Source organism: Acipenser ruthenus, chromosome 9 (genome assembly GCF_902713425.1).
Source record: "Acipenser ruthenus chromosome 9, fAciRut3.2 maternal haplotype, whole genome shotgun sequence".
In the NCBI taxonomy this organism is placed as follows: Eukaryota; Metazoa; Chordata; class Actinopteri; order Acipenseriformes; family Acipenseridae; genus Acipenser; species Acipenser ruthenus.
The window spans coordinates 59,439,192-59,464,606 of NC_081197.1; the positions used below are offsets into that span (position 1 = coordinate 59,439,192).

The following is a 25,415-nucleotide window of genomic DNA, read 5'->3' on the forward strand; positions in this document are numbered from 1 at the left end:
AAACATAGGATGAATTAATAAGATAAGATGATGTCACTATCTAGCTCAGAACTGTTTGTTAGTTTCCTTTGTCTTTGTTGTAGAAAAATGAAAATGCAGACTGCCTGTCATGATGGTGAGTGACAGTGAGTGAGCTTCATAGGAACACACACACAGTGTTAAGCACTGTGTGCTGTAATGATGATATTTGTGGTGCAGAATAACAGAACAGAGTCAATCCAGTAATGTTGGACCTGAACCACAAAACCCTGTACTGACTCGCCCTACTCTGCATTTTTGTCTGTTTTTCAAAACAATGAGGCAATGCATTTCCATTAGTAATTGCATCTTTCTTAATGACCCTTTTTATCTTTTTCCAGACACTCAATTTGGCATACAGCAGCATTTACAGCTTCTACAGGAACTTTGTGGGCCCGCCTCACTTCAAGGCAATCTGCAGACTCCTGGGGTACCAGGGCATTGCCGTGGTGATGGAGGAGCTGCTCAAGGTTGTCAAGAGTCTGGTAGGTGAAGAACATCCTGCCTTGCTGTCTGATCCTGCCCTGCTCAGTACGTGGGGGGGATGATGCTGCAGGCTCTGCTCCAGCATGATGCAGGTGCTGTCCCATCTGAGACCTCATAGCCAGGTCGTATCTGCTCTGTGGGACCCTGGCACTGCAGTGTTGGAGGTGATATCATATCTGAGACCTCATAGCCAGGTCGTATCTGCTCTGTGGGGCCCTGGCACTGCAGTGTTGGAGGTGATATCATATCTGAGACCTCATAGCCAGGTCGTGTCTGCTCTGTGGGACCCTGGCACTGCAGTGTTGGAGGTGATATCATATCTGAGACCTCATAGCCAGGTCGTATCTGCTCTGTGGGGCCCTGGCACTGCAGTGTTGGAGGTGATATCATATCTGAGACCTCATAGCCAGGTCGTGTCTGCTCTGTGGGACCCTGGCACTGCAGTGTTGGAGGTGATATCATATCTCAGACCTCATAGCCAGGTCGTATCTGCTCTGTGGGACCCTGGCACTGCAGTGTTGGAGGTGATATCATATCTGAGACCTCATAGCCAGGTCGTATCTGCTCTGTGGGGCCCTGGCACTGCAGTGTTGGAGGTGATATCATATCTGAGACCTCATAGCCAGGTCGTGTCTGCTCTGTGGGACCCTGGCACTGCAGTGTTGGAGGTGATATCATATCTGAGACCTCATAGCCAGGTCGTGTCTGCTCTGCTGTGGTTGAACGGCATTATTGAGTATACTGGGACGGGATCACCCTAACAGTAGTAAGAGCATGTTTTGGTGCTCCCCAAGTTAGAGTACATAAGGACATTTCTATTTTATTGTGTTACACGTTCCCATGTGTTGCTACAACTGTTTATATAAAGTGTGTGTATTGTTTTAATTATTATTTTTTTTACATTTTTGAACACTTTTCTAAACAATTTAAACAATACACACACCTTACGTAAACAGTCGTAGCAACACATGGGAACAATAAAATAAAAAGGTTCTTATGTACCCTTTTAAGGGAGACTTTAGAAAGTTATATCATATGTGGTCATGATATTTGAATGGTCACCTGCTTTTACAAATGTGTCTGATTTAAATGTCTGATTTGATTTAAATCGGGCAACAGGCTAATTGCATGACGCTGTATGTTCCTGAACTAAGGATACCATGAAAGCTGTGGTTCTGAATCCATCAGTGCCACTAAACTGTACTGTGCTCCTCTCCCTCTGCAGCTGCAAGGGACCATTCTCCAGTATGTGAGGACTCTAATGGAAGTGATGCCCAAAATCTGCAGACTCCCCAGGCATGAGTACGGCTCTCCAGGTGAGTGAGTGCTGCTAAAGCCCTTGTTTTATGTGGTTTTGGAACAAAGGAGGCTAGAGGAAGTTTCTGGTTGGCTAGTTCGTACCAGAGTTGACACATCCTATTGTTAAAGGTGTTGAGGTGTCTCCTCTGTCTGAATGAATTTCAGAATAATTTTCTTAATCAAGGCTTATAACTTTAAGGTAATAAAACGTGCCACCTCACTCATAGTTTATGTCGGGTCTTATTTCTATGTTCCTATAAAATGTACTTGTCTTTGGGTATGAAACCCGTCAGAGTTCAATGCAAGCAGATGAGAGATTTCATTGAGTTCATTCGGTCTTTGAAGAGCAAACTGACTGAAGCAGGTTCCAGGTGGCTCGTTCCCCAAGGGGACCCAATGAACAGGTCCTGGTCCTCATTTTTAACACTGTGGATTGTGCCTTTGTCATTTAGTGTTAATGGTGTAGTGTCTTTCACTCATGGACATGTCAACTGCTTGTGGAAGTGCCAGTGTATGACATCAACACGTATCTGGAGTGGATGAGCAGCTCCTATTGAGAAGTGCAGACGCTGCAGGGTAGCTTGTGCACATGCCGATAATTGGGTTTACAGAGGTTTACAGCTTCTGTGTGTGAGAAAAGGAGGAAGAAACGTCTTGGTGTATGAGAGCTGAAAGGGCTAGTATAGTATAGTACAGTACAGTAAATGATGCCTTCATGCCAGGAATCGCGTTTTGAATTCATTATTCGAATTTGCTTAAGTTTACCCCGTGCGAGTTATGACTGTTGCTTCTTTTCCGACGGGAGACCTGAACGGCAAGCTTCACTGTCCTGAGATGAAGTGGTTTTTACTTCATGTTTAATTTACAAGGCTCCCCCTGTAAAGGACACTGAAGGTAATGGTTATACTCTCATGATGAGCCTGTCTCCGCTCTGCTGGTCCCACGCTCCCGTCTGCTTCAGTTCCACTTCGTTCTCATCATTACAGTCAGAGATGATTGGCTTCAAACTCATCTTTGAGAAACGAGAGGAGATTTGGCGCTCTGATGAATAATGCAGAACTTTGTTCCAGCTTTTAAGGGACAAGGTCAGACTTTGAATGCAGCTTATTAAAATGGGTAGCAGGAAAGCTTTTTCACGTCTCGTTGCAAACAAAGCAGTTCCTTGTTATTTAACTAATGTGGGGTTTTGTTATACAAGCTCCTTCCAGGGTTATTCCTAGGTGTTCATTTATTGTTTTCATTTTGAAATGATGTTCCGTACACAGCAGCATTTTGATTGTTTACATCAATTGGACTGATGCATCTCTGCTATAATTCCAACTGAATACATTTAGTATTTGCTTGAAAACTACAAAAAGCCTGCATTGGTGCTGTATGTGCCGCCAGTGTTTTGGTTGTGTCTAGACGCTAAAGCTCCCACACTGAAGTGTACCTGATGTTGTCCACGTGTGTCTGTTTCCATGCAGGCATCCTGGAGTTCTTCCATCACCAGCTGAAGGACATAGTGGAGTATGCAGAGCTGAAGACTGTGTGCTTCCAGAACCTCCGAGAAGTGGGCAATGCCATGCTGTTCTGCCTCCTCATGGAGCAGTGCCTGGTATGTAATCAATCAGTCAATCAATCAATCAATCAATCAATCAATCAATCAATCAATCAAACAATCAATCCCTTTCACTGAAGCAGGTGAGAAACCATTTGAGAACAAGTCCTCCTTTACAATGGTGACCCCGCCGAGAAACCATATAGACGTAACAGCTAATATAAGACACACGACAAATTACGACACGTCACCAAAAGTGAAATGAAACCCTGCAATCCTGCCCGTTCACTGCAGATTTAACAATTGCAAGCATGTCTGTAGCAGATCCAGTTTGAAAAGCTTAACAGAAACCAGACGGATCCGTTTCAGATCACTCAGTAAAACATTGCTGTATATATTTAAGTGCTAAAATAACAAGTATATTTACACTATTCTTTCAGAAACGGGTATTTTCACAGGGAACTACATATTACACGGCAATGGGTGCTTCATGGAAACCGACAGGGAATCAAAATACAATGAAGACAGTTTGATAGAATCCCTGGTTAATGGAATGAACCTCATCCACCAGATGACAGCCTGTGGAGCTGAAAGTGGAACAAGTCCAGGGGTTTCTTGCATATGAATTGTGTGTGTCAGTGTATGTGAGTGTGTTTGTCAGTGTATGTGTGTTTGTCAGTGTGTGAGTGTGTCAGTGTATGTGTGTGTTTGTCAGTGTATGTGTGTTTGTCAGTGTGTGAGTGTGTCAGTGTATGTGTGTTTGTCAGTGTGTGAGTTTGTCAGTGTATGTGTGTTTGTCAGTGTGTGTGTGTTTGTCAGTGTGTGAGTGTGTTTGTCAGTGTATGTGTGTTTGTCAGTGTGTGAGTGTGTCAGTGTATGTGTGTTTGTCAGTGTATGTGTGTGTGTGTCAGTGTATGTGTGTTTGTCAGTGTGTGAGTGTGTGAGTGTGTCAGTGTGTGTGTGTGTCAGTGTGTGTGTGTCAGTGTGTATTACTGCGTTTCTGAAAAGATGACAATATAATAATAATGGTTTGCAACAGCACAGGAGCTGAGAGTTATTTTTCTGAGATTCACTCTTCACAATGAGTTTGAATTCTGCAAACCTCTTGAAAAGATCAAAGGTTATTTTTTTCTCTTCTCTCTTCATCTCTTTGAGATGAAAGAAAACATTCTCAGCAGTCCTGAGGCAAAATAAATGGCAATAAAAACCTGGAAGAAAGATGACTTTCTGATGATCTAAACTCTGATTTATATAAACTCTTATAACTGATAGAAACAATTTCCTTTCTTAAGAGTTTTCAAATCCAATTTCCTGCCCTTTATTATCCCAGAGTGGACGCATATCCCTGGTGATGGGGATATGGAGCCATACGGTGCGTACCCCCATGCGGTGCGTACCCCCATACGGTGTGTACCCCCATGCGGTGCGTACCCCCATACGGTGTGTACCCCCATGCGGTGCGTACCCGCACACTGTGCGTACCCCATACGGTGCGTACCCGCACACTGTGCGTACCCCCATGCGGTGCGTACCCCCATGCGGTGCGTACCCGCACACTGTGCGTACCCCATGCGGTGCGTACCCGCACACTGTGCGTACCCCATACGGTGTGTACCCCCATGCGGTGCGTACCCCCATGCGGTGCGTACCCCCATGCGGTGCGTACCCCCATACGGTGTGTACCCCCATGCGGTGTGTACCCGCACACTGTGCGTACCCCATACGGTGTGTACCCCCATGCGGTGCGTACCCGCACACTGTGCGTACCCCATACGGTGTGTACCCCCATGCGGTGCGTACCCGCACACTGTGCGTACCCCCATGCGGTGCGTACCCCCATGCGGTGCGTACCCCATACACAAAACTATTTCTTCATAGTAATTGTTACAGGAAATTTCATTAAAAAAAATAAAAAAAGTGTCATTCTGGCAAGAAACAGTGTATGTGTGTTGCAAGGGAAAGCACAGTGCAGGTGCCCTCTTGTGTTGAGAAGTGGTAGCACTACACAGCTGTAATACAGGACCTCAGAGTTATGCACACCTTGGGAATAGAGGCTGTTCGGAAGTCTGAAATGTCTGTAACTCTGAAAATGTTCAAACTCTACACCTCGATCTGGTGAATAATACAAGGATACAGCACCATAATACAATACTCATGGTTTTAAAGTCTTTAAAACGGTACCATAAATGAAATTAAATGCAGTTTAACAGTTTTGTTTTCCTCACAACAAAAAAACTCTAATAAATCCTGTGATCAGTGTGCCCAGCTGTGTCAGTAAAGAACTTTAATAAAACACTGTGCGTCTCATTTTGTTTCCTTGTTTCCAGTCCCAGGAGGAGGTGTGTGACCTGCTCCACGCAGCCCCGTTCCAGAACATCCTGCCCAGGATCCATGTGAAAGGTAAGGGCTGGCCTGCAGGTCTCTGTCACTCACACAGATAGTTGTAGCTCTGCCTCACTGTACCTCAATGTGTGTTTCTCCTCCTCCTGTGCAGAAGGTGAACGCCTTGATGCCAAAATGAAACGCCTGGAAGCAAAATACACACCGCTTCATCTGGTGCCCCTGATCGAGCGTCTGGGCACCCCACAGGTTTGTTTCACTAATGCAGCTTGAGCTTCATCGTCATGTATTAATATAAGAGCCACAGCTTTCTCCCAGTCATATTAACCCTACTTCCCTTCAACAGCAAAACATCTGCATGGTGTCTCCAGCATTTAACAGTGCATTTAAATGCTTTGAACCCTTAGGTTATCTCCAAAAGATTATGGATCTGAAGGACTCCCTATGTCCATATGTGCTTCCCTAATTACTAAACTTAGACAAGTGTTTTTACTTCTGACATAATCTGTCTGTATAATCTGTCTGTATAATAGAACATTTTCATTGCAGATCAGAACATACACTCATGCACATGCATTCTGTAAGTTGATATCATGACATTAGTGTATGAAGCTCTTTCTGTAGCTAAAACCGTTCTTGCTGTTTATTCTGACACAGCAAATTGCTATCGCAAGGGAGGGAGACCTGCTGACCAAAGAGAGGCTGTGCTGTGGTCTGTCCATGTTTGAGGTGATCTTGACCAGAGTGCGAAACTTCCTGGATGATGATATCTGGCGCGGCCCCCTGCCCAGCAATGGCGTGATGCACGTGGACGAGTGCGTGGAGTTCCACCGGCTGTGGAGCGCCATGCAGTTTGTGTACTGCATCCCCGTGGGGGCCCACGAGTTCACAGTGGAGTAAGTGCTCTACACGTCATACTGAAAGCTGGAATGGCTAGACTACTTTTCCAGCCCTTGTCTCTCTCCTGCCCGATAATAAGAAAGCAATACAATAATACAAGCTGTATTTCTAAAACACTGTGTTTAAGTAACGTTGATAGCATATAATGATGTGGGTGGGGGGGATGCTGCTCCATCTGAATGCGCTCCCTTCTCTCCAGGCAATGCTTCGGAGATGGACTGCACTGGGCCGGCTGTATGATCATTGCCCTGCTGGGGCAGCAGAGGCGCTTTGACGTGCTGGACTTCTGCTACCACCTGCTGAAGGTTCAGAAGCACGACGGCAAGGACGAGGTCATCAAGAGTGTGGTGTGTGTTCTGTACCGCAGCATGTTTCTTAATCTCTGCACATGGGGCGGGCGGCTGGCTCCTGTATTCAGCGCTGCACTTGACAGTAGATGCAGGTGTTATGTTTTGCCCCAGTGGCGATTTAGTTCTGGTGTGACGCAGTACTCTGCTGATCGATTTGTTTGATAAAAGTTGGTGCTGGGAGGCTCTATTGGTTGCACATTGAACTTTGGACAGAGTTACACAGGTGCAAGTACAGCATAACCGACTCAAAGTGGATCAAAGGTAAGTGTAGGGTGCTTTAAAAGAAAATATGTATTTTCTTGTCCCCAGCATTTTGATGACAGATTTTTTAAATGCTTTAAGTGGTAAGCGTACACATTACAAAAAATAACAACTTAACAGGATGAATCAATCCATCAGTTTTATTTTTAATAGAAAGGCTATTTGGCGTGGGTTGAAAGCATACTAAACTGCAGAGTCCCCTAGTTGTTTGTCTTTGTAGCAGGTCCCCTTTTGTTAAGAGCTTTTTGCTGATCTCACCATCAACACAACCCATTCTAATTGAACAGCAGAAGGTTGTGTTCAGTCCCCTGCTCAGTGGAGTGCTGTTAATCATGTGAGCATGCTGCAAGTCGTTTTCACCTGCTCAACTAACAGCTGCTGCCTTTTGTTCATTTGGACTTTCTAGCCTCTGAAGAAGATGGTGGACAGGATCCGGAAGTTCCAGGTGATCAATGACGAGATCTTTGCCGTACTAGGCAAGTACCTGAAGTCTGGGGATGGAGAGAGCATGCCGGTGGAGCATGTCCGCTGTTTCCAGCCACCGATCCATCAGTCACTGGCTAGCAATTAAATGGAATATAGACACTGTGCCTCCCTCCTTATGAGATGGAAAAACAAATTAACTGTCCTTGACAGCAATCAGATCTTTATTAAATGGAATATAGACACTGTGCCTCCCTCCTTATGAGATGGAAAAACAAATTAACTGTCCTTGACAGCAATCAGATCTTTATTAAATGGAATATAGACACTGTGCCTCCCTCCTTATGAGATGGAAAAACAAATTAACTGTCCTTGACATCAATCAGATCTTTCCAACGTCCTGTACACGCTTGTGCCTTATTAAATGTTTTCAAAATCATATTAACTCTAAATGTCCCCATAATTTGTTGTTTAAGCCTTAAATTGGTAGTGTGTTGGGTTTTTTTTTTTTTTTTTACTGTACTACCATAGTTATTTTTGTATGTTTTATACCTTGTATTTGAACTTGTGACTGGGTAAGAGAATGCAGTGGTTGCTAAAAATGTATTTAATCAGCTGAAAATAACTTTAAAAAAAATGTGGGTTGGTCTGCAGGAAATACTTTGTTTTCGTAATGATAAATTGCATGCTTGAATTATTTAAAAACCTTATTGATCATTTACCAATCAGAATTATGGAGTTTAACCAATTATACTTTTTCAATTGTATGTTAACCATTTATTGCCTATGACTTTTTTGTATTTGACATCTTATAACTGCATTTGATTTCATTAAAAACAGTGAATCTTGCTTCCTTTTTTGTTTTGATTCACTGCAATATTACAAACACACTGGCTATGTATCAGAATTACTCATTGTGGCCTCTGAAAGTAATGTACAGTAGTTTCACCCCACTTCTTGTTAAACGTGGTTCTATTTAAGGTTCAGAAGTGACACAAACAGCAAGAACTCACAGTACAATGTCATTTACTGCAAAAACTGCAGGCACGAAGTCAGTGCTGTGCATGGGATAGCATCCTGGACCTCCACGTTCAAACCCACATCACTGCCATTCATTAAACATGATTGACTTGAAATAAAGCACCAAGTATCTGCAGATCCCACTGGAAGAGTTTTGAGCAACTGAGTGAAGTGCTTTAAAATCACATTGAAAATGGGCTTTCTCATTGGCTAGTACCCTTGGCAGGTGCATTAACTTTCAATCGATGACCAGGAAATAAAAAGTACCAGCATGTGCCTTTTCACCTGGACAGATATCCTTGAGCAAAATAGTCATCAGGATTATAAAAAAAATAACACTTTTCTGTTCAAGTTTTAAACCACAAAACTTCTTGTTTTTTTTTGGTAACAATTGCCTATTTTCTAAGTGCAATAAGACCCTCCAGGATGGATGGCATTTGGAAATGCCAGACCTTCCAGGGGCTGTAAGGCCTCATTACGCCCAAAACCACCCGTCCTGTTGGGGTCTTACTGTTTACATCACCTAAAGCCACATTAAAATGCTGAGCCCAGCAATACACTAGCCTATAAATTAAACAAAACTGTCAGTCCATGGTTCACACGAGAAAACAAATCTAAAGAAACTAGTAATTATAACATTAAGAAAATACTCCATTAAATATTTACTTTCATATATTGATAAAACCTTTTTAAATATTGAATGTACTGTTGTCACACAGACCTTTCTGTACATTCCATACTATTAAAATCATGTTCCTGTAAAGTAGTGGATTTATTATAAAGTTAAAGCAGACCCTTAAGTAAACGATCTTTGATCCAGTTGCAGTGCATGTAGATACCACTCGACAGAAAGAATACAAAACAAATTAAAGTATATTTACAATGTTTCATGGTAGTATGATTAAACTTAACCATCAAGCAGTATTTAAGTTAAAAAAAAGAAGACAAACCACATGACAGATAAGGCAAATACATGTCATTACAAATGATTGGTCCATCCCATTCACACATAATGACAATACAAAGAAGAAACGGATTGTCTTTGTTTCAAACGAATGTAAAGCCTCCATTTCAGGAAACTTGAGATGCTAGTTGTTCTTGGCAACATTACACTGGGTAGGAGACTTGTATTGCTTTATAATACTGCCACAGTGCCGTTTCTTCTTGAGACATTGTCAGAGTGCAGATCAAAACTGCCATCCTGTGTCTGCTTCGTTATTTCATTCTCAAACATTTCATATGTGCTGTGGGACGCCACTCCATTGGCAGCGGCTCGCTCATCTTTCCGTACAGACACATGGAGATTAGCTAGGGTCAAGTTGACATCTTTAAAAGCATGAAGCAAAAAGATGCCCACAATTATAGTAAGGAAACCGCTGAAAGTGCCAATGATGTCATCAGTGCCCATGTGTTGCCACTCTTTAAAGAGAATGGCCGAGCACGACAACACTGAGGTTGTGAAGAACACGTAGTAAATAGGAGTCACCAGTGAAGTGTTGAAGATATCCAAAGCCTTGTTCAGGTAGTTGATCTGAGTGCTTACGCAAGTTATAAGGCTCACTATTAAGATCCATGACAATGGATGCCTGAACACATGTTCCCCTGCAAACAGTCCCTTTATAGTGATGCCTAGTCCCTTCACACAGGACACAGAGAGCGCTCCGATCACAGAGCAGATGGTTATATAAACCAGGATATTGGTTTGTCCGTGACGAGGTCCCACTATAAAAATGAGGATCAGTGCCACAATGACAACTAAGGTGGCAAACACCAAAAAACCTGTGAACGAAACAAAAATACACTATTTAAAAGAACTGCATGCATTACACATTCAACACCTAAAATACACACAAACACAATTTTATTTATATATATATATATATATATATATATATATATATATATATATATATATATATATATATATAATGTGTGTGTTTTAATAGTGTTTACTGTGGCAGCACCAACTACCAACAGATGCTACATTATGCTAGATTCTGTGCTAGAAACACTATATAAACATGGGGTGCAACACTGGATTTTCTTAAAGTTTTGTTTTTACTACATCACATTTGTAACTAAACACTCTACTTGGATGTGGAAGTGACTGTCTGTAATGGTAGGTGTCCCCTTAAATCCCACCTGTCAATCTTGTTTTTTTGTCCTGAGAAAAGGACTTGTAATTGGTCCACATATAAAACATGGGTTCGAGCCCTGCAAGTAGGCTAGACATCCTGGATCAAGGTTCAAAAGATGGCAACACCCAGTGCCGTGAACAACAACTTACCCTTTGCTGCTATTATTTCAGTTATGAACCATCGGGGAAAAAAGTACAATACAAAAAAAAATACAAGCAAGAAGAGCAGCACGTGCTCTCGGGGATTTACACAGAGCTTTTAAAAAAGCACTGAGGAGAGGAATGCAACACGCAACAAGAGAAGCACGTGCTCTCAGGGATTTACACAGAGCTTTTAAAAAAGCACCGAGGAGAGGAATGCAACACGCAAGAAGAGCAGCACGTGCTCTCGGGGATTTACACAGAGCTTTTAAAAAAGCACCGAGGAGAGGAATGCAACACGCAAGAAGAGAAGCACGTGCTCTCAGGGATTTACACAGAGCTTTTAAAAAAGCACTGAGGAGAGGAATGCAACACGCAAGAAGAGAAGCACGTGCTCTCAGGGATTTACACAGAGCTTTTAAAAAAGCACTGAGGAGAGGAATGCAACACGCAACAAGAGCAGCACGTGCTCTCAGGGATTTACACAGAGCTTTTAAAAAAGCACTGAGGAGAGGAATGCAACATGCAAGAAGAGAAGCACGTGCTCTCAGGGATTTACACAGAGCTTTTAAAAAAGCACTGAGGAGAGGAATGCAACACGCAAGAAGAGAAGCACGTGCTCTCGGGGATTTACACAGAGCTTTCAAAAAAGCACTGAGGAGAGGAATGCAACACGCAACAAGAGAAGCACGTGCTCTCAGGGATTTACACAGAGCTTTTAAAAAGCACTGAGGAGAGGAATGCAACACGCAAGAAGAGCAGCACGTGCTCTCGGGGATTTACACAGAGCTTTAAAAAAAGCACTGAGGAGAGGAATGCAACACGCAACAAGAGAAGCACGTGCTCTCAGGGATTTACACAGAGCTTTTAAAAAGCACTGAGGAGAGGAATGCAACACGCAACAAGAGAAGCACGTGCTCTCAGGGATTTACACAGAGCTTTTAAAAAAGCACTGAGGAGAGGAATGCAACACGCAAGAAGAGAAGCACGTGCTCTCGGGGATTTACACAGAGCTTTCAAAAAAGCACTGAGGAGAGGAATGCAACACGCAACAAGAGAAGCACGTGCTCTCAGGGATTTACACAGAGCTTTTAAAAAGCACTGAGGAGAGGAATGCAACACGCAAGAAGAGCAGCACGTGCTCTCGGGGATTTACACAGAGCTTTTAAAAAAGCACTGAGGAGAGGAATGCAACACGCAACAAGAGAAGCACGTGCTCTCAGGGATTTACACAGAGCTTTTAAAAAGCACTGAGGAGAGGAATGCAACACGCAACAAGAGAAGCACGTGCTCTCGGGGATTTACACAGAGCTTTTAAAAAGCACTGAGGAGAGGAATGCAACACGCAACAAGAGCAGCACGTGCTCTCAGGGATTTACACAGAGCTTTTAAAAAAGCACTGAGGAGAGGAATGCAACAAGCAAGAAGAGCAGCACGTGCTCTCGGGGATTTACACAGAGCTTTTAAAAAAGCACTGAGGAGAGGAATGCAACACGCAAGAAGAGCAGCACGTGCTCTCAGGGATTTACACAGAGCTTTTAAAAAAGCACTGAGGAGAGGAATGCAACACGCAAGAAGAGAAGCACGTGCTCTCAGGGATTTACACAGAGCTTTTAAAAAAGCACTGAGGAGAGGAATGCAACACGCAAGAAGAGCAGCACGTGCTCTCGGGGATTTACACAGAGCTTTTAAAAAAGCACTGAGGAGAGGAATGCAACACGCAACAAGAGCAGCACGTGCTCTCAGGGATTTACACAGAGCTTTTAAAAAAGCACTGAGGAGAGGAATGCAACAAGCAAGAAGAGCAGCACGTGCTCTCGGGGATTTACACAGAGCTTTTAAAAAAGCACTGAGGAGAGGAATGCAACACGCAAGAAGAGCAGCACGTGCTCTCAGGGATTTACACAGAGCTTTTAAAAAAGCACTGAGGAGAGGAATGCAACACGCAAGAAGAGAAGCACGTGCTCTCAGGGATTTACACAGAGCTTTTAAAAAAGCACTGAGGAGAGGAATGCAACACGCAAGAAGAGCAGCACGTGCTCTCGGGGATTTACACAGAGCTTTTAAAAAAGCACTGAGGAGAGGAATGCAACACGCAAGAAGAGCAGCACGTGCTCTCGGGGATTTACACAGAGCTTTTAAAAAGCCATGAGGAGAGGAATGCAACACGCAAGAAGAGAAGCACGTGCTCTCAGGGATTTACACAGAGCTTTTAAAAAGCCATGAGGAGAGGAATGCAACACGCAAGAAGAGCAGCACGTGCTCTCAGGGATTTACAGAGAGCTTTTAAAAAGCACGGAGGAGAGGAATGCAACACGCAAGAAGAGAAGCACGTGCTCTCAGGGATTTACACAGAGCTTTTAAAAAAGCACTGAGGAGAGGAATGCAACACGCAACAAGAGAAGCACGTGCTCTCAGGGATTTACACAGAGCTTTTAAAAAGCACTGAGGAGAGGAATGCAACACGCAACAAGAGAATGTTCAGGTCTGATCTTCTCTTTTTCCTTTGTGGACTGCATTGTGGTTTTTGTATTTGTGGAAAGCATGCAGTGGCAGTGTATCTCTATTGATAGGGATAGTTGATTTCCGGGGCTTGTATTTTTCTGAATTGCTTGACATGTGCTGTGATCTTGTGTGCTTCCAGCATTCTGACTGCTTTGTGCATTGGTGTGCTGCTTGTGGTTTGCCTTGTGTAGTGTCCACTGGTTTAACACTGGGATTGTTTCTGTGGTTCTTGTATTTGCAGTATGAAAACACACAGATTAGTTTGTTAGTTTTCTGTATGTATTGAAACCCTTCTGGCTTATCAGTGAATTTACTGATGTGAAACTGTTTTTATTGAACTTTGCAGTCATGTAATGAATCTAAATTTAAAACAAACTGTTACTTGTTCTGGGCCTTGTTGAACATGACAAGAGAATGCTTTGTCAGTAAAGTATAAGATTAGTGGGGGCAGCAGCTGACTACATTTCTGAAGATGGTGCATGATTTCTACAGTGCTCTCCTTTACCTGGATCCAGCAGTTTACTTGACATTTCTTCCAAGTGTTCCACCTCTTCCTCTTGAGGAGCATGGATAACCATTACAGTGGATCCCAGAACACTCAGCAAACAGCCAATCTTGCCATGAAGATTCAGTCTCTCAGTAAGGAAGTATGAAGACAAAATGGCACTAAAAAAAAAACCATAAGAGCACCACAGCTTGTAATGAAGAGTGTACCTTTAAACTGTGAAGTGGAGCCCCCTAATCTAAAGAACTGCACACACACACTGATGAAAACTGTGCTATTTGCTGAAAATGTTTACTTTTTAGGCATTAGCCTTGTTTTGAGATACACACCCTGGTCCTGGTCTAAAAAGTGCTATATATTGAACATCTCTGTCCCTGCCAGTGCATTAATACCCCAAATATCATGCATATACACGGGATGCAATTCAAAGACAGTAAATGTATATGCTTCTGTTTAACAGGGAATGCTGAAGTCATTAAACGAGGATTACTGGTCGTGTGCTGTTGGGCAGGAACAATCGTCTTATACTAATAATACACAAGAAGAATGGAAACAAGTAGGACACCACTGAAGCTGTAAAATAACAAACTTACCTCACAAGAACACTGAGTGCTCCCAGAGGAGTAACTAATGTGGCTGGTGCAAAAGCATATGCAGCAAAATTAGCTGCTTCCCCAACACCCACTGAAATGACAAAAAACACCACTTAACACAGGAAATTACACAGGAGACAAGCTGAAGTGTGAACAGCACTGAAAAAGAGAATGTGATCTGATATTTTCTAATTCAAGCACTGTGGCAATATACAGCCATGCTAATAAAAATGAATGCACCTCGAATTTGAGTTCTGGTGCAGAAATCTACACAACGCTGTATCTTTCTACCTGTGATTATAAGAGAGATGAACTTTGTTTACAAAGGAATACAAAATAGTAATAAAGAATTACTTGCAAACAATACTGTTAAAGATTCAACTGCCATTAACCTCCAACAAAAGACTCTGCGTCTGCAACATGGGAATGTTGTGCAGAAGTGATAATAACACTAATACTATGCAAGCTGTTTCCCTTTCAATGGGGCTGCCATAATGTTTCGATTTGCCCCTGCGTATCGAACCTATTGCAGACCTACTTGTACAATCTTTACATTCTCATTTAAAGGTTGTTTGTTGTTTAAGATGGCCCTCGCATTTAAAAACAGATCCCAATTGAAATGAATACATTTTTGGTCTTCACTTGTAGGCACAATTCCCAACCTAGAGACCCCTCGTCTTTTGTTGGAGATTTGTGGCAGTTCGATATTACACAGTTTTTCAAGGCTTCCTTGTCATGTCTTTGACAACATGTACTTCATGTGTTAACCTGCATCTATTTGATTACTTACTTGATAACAATCCAGCCCACCAAAGCCATTCTTTAAGATAAGCATGACCTCCTTGACCTGTGAAATGAAGACAATAACAATCACAAGAAGAAAGCAAGTGCAAGTTTTACTGCATATTAACAAAAAGTCAAGTAAAAAATAATAAAAAAAACACTTTAAATTTTATTTAGAACACCAACAGCTCAAATTCAAACACTCAGTCACAGATTCTGAGGTAAAACATGTAATAAACACTAGAATACGGTAGGCATGCTAGAATACGGTAGGCATCCTGTTGTCGCTATCTGAACCAGTAGGATGCTCTGCAGCTCAAAAAGCACAAACATGGTTAGGTGTTTCTGTTGAAGGTGCATCTAAATCACTAGCCCCCAATTCCTTGTTCTGTTATAGTTTGTTTTAATGCTCTAGCCTCCATTCCTTGTTCTGTTATAGTTTGTTTTAATGCTCTAGCCTCCATTCCTTGTTCTGTTATAGTTTGTTTTAATGCTCTAGCCTCCATTCCTTGTTGTTATAGTTTGTTTTAATGCTCTAGCCTCCATTCCTTGTTCTGTTATAGTTTGTTTTAATGCTCTAGCCTTCATTCCTTGTTGTTATAGTTTGTTTTAATGCTCTAGCCTCCATTCCTTGTTGTTATAGTTTGTTTTAATGCTCTAGCCTTCATTCCTTGTTGTTATAGTTTGTTTTAATGCTCTAGCCTTCATTCCTTGTTGTTATAGTTTGTTTTAATGCTCTAGCCTCCATTCCTTGTTGTTATAGTTTGTTTTAATGCTCTAGCCTCCATTCCTTGTTGTTATAGTTTGTTTTAATGCTCTAGCCTTCATTCCTTGTTGTTATAGTTTGTTTTAATGCTCTAGCCTCCATTCCTTGTTGTTATAGTTTGTTTTAATGCTCTAGCCTCCATTCCTTGTTCTGTTATAGTTTGTTTTAATGCTCTAGCCTCCATTCCTTGTTCTGTTATAGTTTGTTTTAATGCTCTAGCCTCCATTCCTTGTTCTGTTATAGTTTGTTTTAATGCTCTAGCCTCCATTCCTTGTTGTTATAGTTTGTTTTAATGCTCCAGCCTCCATTCCTTGTTGTTATAGTTTGTTTTAATGCTCTATGGCTTAGCACGGCACCTGTCATCCTGTTGATGTATTATGATCTTGATAAGGCAAAGACCTTCCAGTTTTTATTACGCAAATGTTTACTTAGTATTATACAAATGGCAGCCTGCCATATAGGTGCAACGGTCCATTGAAAAGGATCCCCACCTAGTCTCATAATCGCTGAGAGAACATTTAAAAATTCCATTTCAGGGCTTGACGTTTTTTGCACACAACACAAGAGCTCAAGGGAATAACAAGCCGGAACTATTGCAGGCAAACAGACAACACCGAACAACATTGTACACTTCCTGATCTTAAAGAGCCCAGGTGAGACTTCACATGTATTATCTGACCTCTAAAACTGTAAGACACACTCACTCTGAAGGTCTTTTTCTTGGAGAGTTGAAAGTTACTTTTTACTGGAGTATGTATAAACTGAGGTGAGAACATTGAGCATGCTTAATTAGTAAGCAGACTCCTTGGAATTTGCTTTAAAATGTACCTGTATCATTTCCAATAACATTAAAAATCACACCTATTTAAAATGTACCTGTATCATTACCAATAAAATTAAAAATCACACCTATTTAAAATGTACCTGTATCATTTACAATAACATTAAAAATCACACCTATTTAAAATGTATCTGTATCATTACCAATACCTTTAAAAATCACACCTATTTAAAATGTATCTGTATCATTTCCAATACCTTTAAAAATCACACCTATTTAAAATGTACCTGTATCATTTCCAATACCTTTAAAAATCACACCTATTTAAAATGTACCTGTATCATTTCCAGTACCTTTATAAATCACACCTATTTAAAATGTACCTGTATCATTTCCAATACCTTTAAAAATCAAACTTATTTAAGCCAGTACAGCAGGTTCAAAAAGACTTCCTCCCCATCCTTGTCTTTGCCTTCAGTTCATCCTGCCTTTATAAGGTTTTACAGATGAATAAAACATGTTTGATCGTATGAATTACATCGTTCACATGGATGGGGGATGGGGGATGGGGAGTCACCTTCTCCAGCATTTTACTTTTAAAAAGACACACACACATCCTTTTTGCACAGTCACCCATCTTCTGAAGGGCACCGCTGATCTCAAGGGAGTGTTGTGTTTTAATAGCAAGGCATTTAGCAGTAAACTAACATAATGAAGTTCCTGGCAAAGTGCCCTTAAGGTATTGATTGCAAAAGCAGTGCTACTTAACAAAAGCCCATGAGAGGTGCCAAAGCCCTCTTCTAAAAAAGGGAATGCTGGGGCCACTAATTCAGTCAATAATTACAGTCACACACCATTTACAAAGTAGGCTCTGCCCTAATGGTAAACTATGCTGGATCCTGAGTTGTGCAGCAACCTCCACAAACAGGCACATCCAGTGAAAGGAATGTTTGTTTTGCTATACAACTGAACTACAGACATAAGCCACACTTGTTTACCCACTCTTCATTTGTTACAAGTATGTGCCCATCAGAACACGTTTCTTTACAAAGCTACACGTTCTGTAGTCCAATGATAATAATAATCACACCTAACTGCAGTATGAGCAGGTATGGCACTTGGGAGACTGTTTGTTTGACTGATGACCTAGTGTATTACTCAATACTCAGCTCCAGTGTGGTTTATGTAAATTAAAGATAAGGACCTTCTTCAATGCTGTTTGTGTGTGTTGAATGCTGCACAAGTACAGTGCTGCTAGTAGCATGTTAAAGTGTTTGCAAGTTACCTGCTCTCATGGAGCCCTTCTTAGCCAAGCGAAGGAGCCCTTTCTTTTTTAAGATGAAGCTGCCTCCAATAAAAATGCTGGAGCTGATGGCCAACGTCAGCCCAATGTAGAAGTCATACTTCCCCCGATCCTGGCCCATGTTTAATGCTGAAGTGCTGTTAGAATCCGTTACATTGATGATCCGACAGAAGAGCTTCTGTGTTGGAGATAGACAGGGGGGGAGAGCAACTAGAGAGCCTGGAACACATAAGGAATACACCGTTAGCCTGAAAAAATAACAGCAAAACAAATACTTCTGGGATGTACTGATACCATAAAAAGACAGATTACTGGCTATGATAAGACTATTTTAATAGCAGCCTGTCAGAAATTACTGCTTTATTATTGAAAATGTCACATCTGGGCAATATCCTTCGAGAATGTTTCCTAAGATCATGTTTTGGTGGGGAGAGTGAGTAATTGTGTAAATGAGATTAACCATCATGCTGGACTCCAACCAAGCTTTGTGTCAGACTTTGTGCACAAAACCACTCCTCTACACCACAGAGACAGACTGCATGCAACTCGATTTCCTTCTGTGCTTTCACTTGACTGCACCTGATGAAGGGCTCATGGGAACCAAGGCGGAGATGAGAAGCAAAGACCCTGAATGGCTGTAGTATGGAATGTCATCTTGTTTAAATCATAAAAAGGTCCTAGAATGGTCTAGAGAATTATGAAAGTTAACTGTTTTAAGAAAGAAAGAGTCATTTAGTGTTGACAAGCTTGACTTTTCCTTGACACAGTAAATGTCACTTAGTTGACATGCTATACCTTTCTGTGACATTTAAAAACAATAGCACTAATAAACAAGGTTATTTTAGAATCAATTTTCTCACTATCACTAGCTAATAACTGGAACCTCACTCAAATATTTAGCTCCATTTAGACCATCTGCCTTCCCGAAAAAGATACAAGTATAGTTTATCTGTGGCTGTGTTTGAAATATTTCACATCCTGAATGACCACACAAAGAACAAAAAGATGCACAGCACAGTAAGGCAGGGCACATCAATGTTAAAGAGGTACAGCAGGAACCAATGCTGATAAAAGCACTCCTTCAATGTGTGCACGATTACCCAGTGAAAAATACTTTTTATTGTGTGACTCATTACAGGTGCAGCTTCCCTACACTTGCTGCCTGACACACTTCAACCCTGTAAAGTGCATCCCTCGGGGGTGAGGAAGCAGTTGTTCCCATGTCCATACAATCCTTTGGGAGACTGCCTGGAATGGTGATCAGTGTCCTGAACTGTGTGATGGTGGTGGCACAGTGTGAACTACAGTCCACGGGGGCCATCAAGCTTATGTCACTGGTCCATTACTCACTGCCATGCCAATCGAAATTGAAAAAGTTAAACAACTTCCATTTGTTACCTGTTTTTAGGCTGTTAAAATCTAGAGGTTCAGAAATGTGTTACTATTTACTGGGGGAAAAAAACCCTATCCGTTTACTTACATTATCAGTCATCAGAGTAACATTTGCACAGCACAGCAACCATTAGCTGTGCAACCTTCCCGTTAACAAACCAACGTGGTCTTTACAAAAGCACTGTCGCACATGAAAGGCTGATGATGCTCTCTGTGGGGAGGGGTATGTAAAAGACGGGCTCCCGAGTTTGGTTTTGTAGTTTGTAAAGCAAGCTCAAACCCTTAGTGAGTCAAGGCTGCTAATGAGGCCTCTATTGTAATTGGGTCATCACTTTTTTAAAATTGGGTTAAAAATATTTGTGCCAGAATTGATTTTAAATGTGTTTATTCTCATCACACTGGATACAAAAAGAAAGAAAAGTACTTATTTAAAGTTACACTCCGAATTGTTACCATTTGCAACAGTGTGGAGTAGTGGTTAGGGTTCTGGACTCTTGACCGGAGGGTCGTGGGTTCAATCCCTGGTTGGGGACACTGCTGCTGTACCCTTGAGCAAGATACTTTACCTAGATTGCACCAGTAAAAACCCAACTGTATAAATGGGTAATTGTATGTAAAAATAATGTGATATCTGTATAATGTGAAATAATGTATAATGTGATATCTTGTAACAATTGTAAGTCGCCCTGGATAAGGGCGTCTGCTAAGAAATAAATAATAATAATAATAATTTGCCTTTTGTTTCATGATTTCAGGGAATCTGTTGCATTTCATACAAAATCAATGTGAGTAGATGGGAATCTGCTGACACTGCTGTCACTCTTGAGGTTGACAGGGAGCGTGTTGCTGTGGTTGCCACAGTAACCGTTCTTGAAATGAACACAATCACATTTAGAGCAGGCATGGATGGGCAGTGACGGGTTTTGTTTGTTTTTCCTCCCAAACTTTATTCAAAATCACACAAAAACATTCAAAAGGTAAAACATGGTACCCAACATTTTACTTTTTCGCATAACAGAACAATTTCAACAGGAACAACAAAAGATATGCTTTATTTGACAATACATCATTTCTAAGGGAGCTCATCTTTGACCCTCTACCAGTAACAGTGTCTGTGGCTGCAGTGACTTTAGGTGTAACAGCTAAGCTAAAATATCCCTTACCGTTCTGGCAAGTTATTGCAACTGCTTCATAACCCTTTGCTTCCATTACTTGGACTAAGACTGAATCTGAGTTTCTCATGCTGACACTGAAGGGCACCACTGTTTTTTCCTAGTTCATTACTGCTGCTGTCCTGTCTGTCCTCTGGATCTCTCTCTGTCTCTGTCGCCTCTGCAAATCAAAGTTTCATTCAATAACTTTGCACTGCTAATTCTACCAGTCCATGTTCAGGCTGAGATTTAAAACTAGCCAGTATTAGTGTAATTCACTGACGCATAGCATTATTATTATTATAGAGAGACCAACAGCAGGCAAAAAACGGTACTGACAGGACGTCTTTATATCGGGGTACAGGTCCTCAGATAAAGAGATTTATAAAGACATAAAACAAAGCAACCATATGCTTTTGTATTGGCAGTAACTTTAAGTATAGATACATGAATCCACTTAACTAAATGTAATCAAGAAACACCAAAGAAAACAACTGGGCGTTAAGAAGGCGTTATGCACGTTACTGCGTACATCACGAATACATTACAACACAGCGAGCACAGCCCGTCACAGTGTTAAATTCAATCAAGAAAAATGTGTTCTTGCCACTACGGTAGCTCCACCAGTAATATCACCATGTTATGTTGCATTGCCAGTATACTATAAAATTAACTTGATAGCTGCTTTCTGTCTGACACTGATCATGCCATACGGGGCGCCCAATCTGCTGCAGTCTATGTGTGGGTGACACGGAAATAAAACTGGAAGCGCACCCTGGGTAACCAGCACCGTATCTTCATGTCACTGTGCTTAACTCGTTCTCGACACCAGGGAAATAAAACAAATAAAAAAAAAAAAAAAAAGACTGTGCCGAAATAAATAGAACACTTATTATTTTATTTACGAACCACTGCGATAGAAATTAATGCTGGTTAAAATCGTCGATGACCCGTGAGCCAACTCCATATACAGAAGCACATAGTTATATACAGCTATGTGCTGCCTTGCACCTTGGAGCAATAATATAATTTCCCTACACACCGACACACACACACAGAATAGAACTAGAAAACGGACATTTAAAAAAAATAAAAAAAAACATTTCAAAAATAATTGCCCACCTCTTTCTCCTCTCGCCAGTCCGGCTAAATAGTAAAACAAAAAACGCCGGCTTTAAAAAATAAAATAAAAACATTTACGAAGTAACTAAATATGTCTTACCTGGTGAAGGTCGAGTTAAGAGCTGGGATTTGTACAATAATTTTCACCTTCGCTTGTTCCACATCTCACACTCTTACCACAAGGACAGCATCCGCTCCACAATCTGCTGATCTGCTGCCAGCAGGCCGTGACGTCACTGCGCGAGTGGGCGTGCGTAATAAAGCGTCGCAAGGGGAGGGGAACGGGCGAAACGAATCCATGAAAGTATAATATCTATGGTGGAATCAGACCTATTCTATGTTAATGTAATACAGTATCTGTGGTTGAATCTACTATATGCAGACCACAGTCGAGTGACAAATATTACAGGGGAAAGCATATTTTATTGCATGTGATGATGGATGCACACATCTTATGGACCACCATGTGCACTGCTTTGCAAGAAATGTGTACATTTTGCAACAAGTCCTGCAACTATATAAAAAGATCAATGCTAGCAATAGACTACAGCTTTTCTTCATAATATAATAGTTTGTTATAGTATGTATGTAAAAAAAAACATTTTTTGTTACTACGTGTTGAATTGTATTAACAGGAGGACTAATAACAATGTTGCCTAAAGAATGTGTTTCCTGTATCAGTTCCTTGTTTGAAGAAAAAAAAAAAAAAGAACCACAGAGCTACCCCAGCATGATGCTGTTGTAATAATACCAGGCACTGCAAAACATACTCTGTCTGTATCATTATGTGTTCAAGTTGTTTGCTGTAGTGTTGAGAGGACTCAAGGTTAAAGAGAGTGATTTAACTTTCATCACAAGTGACTCTACCTGACTTGGATATACCTAGATAAATCAGACATATACACACCTACACTGCAATAACTAATGTATTCTACAACCAGAAATTCAAATGCAATGTATACCATTTTGAAGGGCATAAAAAGGCCTTTTTGGAGTGTCTGCACCAAAACGTGTACCCTGACAGAGACACAGGCCTGGTTCTGACAGTCCAAGTGCTGATAATATTCACATGGATTAGGGGGTTAGATTGACAGGCCTGGTTCTGACAGTCGGAGAGCTGATAATATTCACATGGATTAGGGGGTTGGATTGACAGGCCTGGCTTTGACAGTCCTAGAGCTGATAATATTCACATGGATTAGGGGGTTAGATTGACAGGCCTGGTTCTGACAGTCCGAGAGCTGATAATATTCATATGGATTGGGGGGTTAGACTGCCAGCATATAAGAGCATTGATTTCAGGCAGATGAGAAAGGATTACATACCATTTCTTAGTAGCTTGCAAGTGTTCAGGTATATTTAGTGACATGCAATTGATGGAAGCGTTTCATGAATCACACACTACATTTTATAAAAACCTGGATCGTGATGTTTAAAAAGTCAAGGCTGGTCTTGAGCAGGTGCCAATATATTGATTCTTATTTATTGTGTAGGGTTACAATGTTCTTTCTACCCACTCTTCCTTTTGAATAATGTTTGCTAGTTGTGCATGTTCTTCAGTATGTTCTTTGTTTTGATATTGTTCTGTAGTTTGCAGGTGCTTTGAAGGTGTATGGTGTACCCCTTTATGAACGAGGTGGTCATTTCAAAGGGTAATTCTTCTCTGAGAATCAGACAATCACATTAATAATATAATATGGGACCAAGAACGCTACAGATAAGTTTAAAGTTACACTAAATATTTAATAGGGTCTGTAAGTACAAGGGCATACCCACTATCCTCAGTCACGTCTTCCTCTTTGTCCACAGCTGGTAATATATCACATGACTTCACTGGAGCCCACATGTGTCATTAACCTATTGCCTTTAAGAAAAGACCCCAAGACCACATCTGCTTTACACATTCCCTGCCCCCCTTATTAACTTCACTAAATAAAATGCAATAATAATAATAATAATAATAATCATAATATTCAACCCATCAATGCAATATGCACAATTGCTACAATTTCTTTTAACTGGTAATACAGTTACATTATAAAGAGTGTATTCTCTTTTTCAGTATAATGCGAAGATCACCTTGTATATTTAATAAACAACAATATCACTATTGAACGCTGTACCAAGTGTTATCAATTGCATACAAAAGTCCTTCAGGTTATCTATAAGGTAGCAATCAGCAATTCACAGGTGATGATATCAATGGGGTGTGGTGAAAGCGCTGTCCGTTGCTTGCTGAATATATTCCTGAGTAGATAAGCACCCCATCTTCACATGCGACAGATTGAACAAGAAATACATTCAGTGCTCTGGGACCCCAATTATACTACTTTTAATTACCAATGCACAATGACTGTTTTTCATTTAATCTGTTCTATTGTGACTGCCAAGACCAGTATAGCATTCTTCAATGTGTTCCCAGTCTTGGCAGTCTGTGCTGTTGGAGGGATATGCAGTAAATAGCGAGCAGTTGACAATGAGGTTTTAATTACTGTTTATTATCTAAAAGAAAACAGCAGCATACACAAGATCACACCACTCACTCTCATACACTGGGGGTTGCTGTTCTGGATCGTGTCTAAAGTCACAGTCCTCAAAGTTATGAAATGGTAGTCCCATATGACAGCACTGTTGCTTTGTGCCTTGTAAGAAAAAAAGAATGAGATTTCCCTTGCTTAGCTTTCCATCATGGTACAGTACGTACAGTTTAGATAACATGCCACAGTGCTATACGTGGGTTTCAGAGATAAGCATGTGTTAAATACAGTGCCAGCCAGTTCAACAAACAGCAGGCTGTGTATCCAGAACACTAGAGTGACTGTGTGCTGCTCCTCTAGTTGAAACCTACCCACTTATTTAACCAGGACCCATCTCCTATTAAAACACTAGAGTGACTGTGTGCTGCTCCTCTAGTTGAAACCTACCCACTTATTTAACCAGGACCCATCTCCTATTAAAACACTAGAGTGACTGTGAGCTGCGCCTCTAGTTGAAACCTACCCACTTATTTAACCAGGTCCTGATTTGCAGTGCAGTGAAGGCTGGCCCCCGTTTCCCCAGATTTGCAGTGCAGTGAAGGCTGGCCCCCGTTTCCCCTGATTTGCAGTGCAGTGAAGGCTGGACCCCGTTTCCCCTGATTTGCAGTGCAGTGAAGGCTGGCCTCCGTTTCCCCTGATTTGCAGTGCAGTGAAGGCTGGCCCCCGTTTCCCCTGATTTGCAGTGCAATGAAGGCTGGCCCCCGTTTCCCCTGATTTGCAGTGCAATGAAGGCTGGCCCCCGTTTCCCCTGATTTGCAGTGCAGTGAAGGCTGGCCCCCGTTTCCCCTGATTTGCAGTGCAATGAAGGCTGGCCCCTGTTTCCCCTGATTTGCAGTGCAATGAAGGCTGGCCCCCGTTTCCCCTGATTTGCAGTGCAGTGAAGGCTGGCCCCCGTTTCCCCTGATTTGCAGTGCAGTGAAGGCTGGCCCCCGTTTCCCCTGATTTGCAGTGCAATGAAGGCTGGCCCCCGTTTCCCCTGATTTGCAGTGCAGTGAAGGCTGGCCCCCATTTCCTGATTTGCAGTGCAGTGAAGGCTGGCCCCCGTTTCCCCTGATTTGCAGT

General features: G+C 41.6%; 2 protein-coding genes across 2 annotated transcripts in view; one reads left to right on the forward strand and one right to left on the reverse strand.

Moving 5' to 3' along the window:
- The window catches only part of LOC131737952 (cytoplasmic FMR1-interacting protein 1 homolog), a 60,018-nt gene extending 51,552 nt beyond the window's left edge, over positions 1-8,466 (forward strand). The window contains exons 24-31 of the mRNA XM_059030357.1: positions 360-503; positions 1,730-1,820; positions 3,270-3,400; positions 5,671-5,743; positions 5,838-5,932; positions 6,341-6,579; positions 6,783-6,930; positions 7,601-8,466. Coding sequence (XP_058886340.1) covers positions 360-503; positions 1,730-1,820; positions 3,270-3,400; positions 5,671-5,743; positions 5,838-5,932; positions 6,341-6,579; positions 6,783-6,930; positions 7,601-7,765 — 1,086 coding nt within the window. The 3' untranslated portion in view covers positions 7,766-8,466. The remainder of the gene's footprint in view (positions 1-359; positions 504-1,729; positions 1,821-3,269; positions 3,401-5,670; positions 5,744-5,837; positions 5,933-6,340; positions 6,580-6,782; positions 6,931-7,600) is intronic.
- A 1,017-nt stretch (positions 8,467-9,483) lies between these two features.
- Positions 9,484-22,069, reverse strand: LOC117406111 (magnesium transporter NIPA2). Its single transcript, XM_034009931.3, has 6 exons — positions 21,917-22,069; positions 18,134-18,370; positions 15,309-15,365; positions 14,519-14,609; positions 13,926-14,086; positions 9,484-10,416 (listed from the first exon to the last, which is right to left on the reverse strand). The coding sequence occupies exons 2-6, from the start codon at positions 18,270-18,272 to the stop codon at positions 9,773-9,775; spliced, it is 1,092 nt and encodes a 363-aa protein (XP_033865822.1). The 5' UTR covers positions 18,273-18,370; positions 21,917-22,069; the 3' UTR covers positions 9,484-9,772.
- Positions 22,070-25,415: the final 3,346 nt, after the last annotated feature.

What these genes read in the sequence shown, in the direction of transcription:
- LOC117406111 (XM_034009931.3), bottom strand. Translation starts at nt 18,272, where the DNA reads ATGGGCCAGGATCGGGGGAAGTATGACTTCTACATTGGGCTGACGTTG. An exon ending in GAAGGGCTCCATGAGAGCAG is followed by an intron (nt 15,366 to 18,133) that starts GTAACTTGCAAA and finishes TTCATTTCACAG; the next exon opens with GTCAAGGAGGTCATGCTTAT. An exon ending in GTGGGCTGGATTGTTATCAA is followed by an intron (nt 14,610 to 15,308) that starts GTAAGTAATCAA and finishes TTGTCATTTCAG; the next exon opens with TGGGTGTTGGGGAAGCAGCT.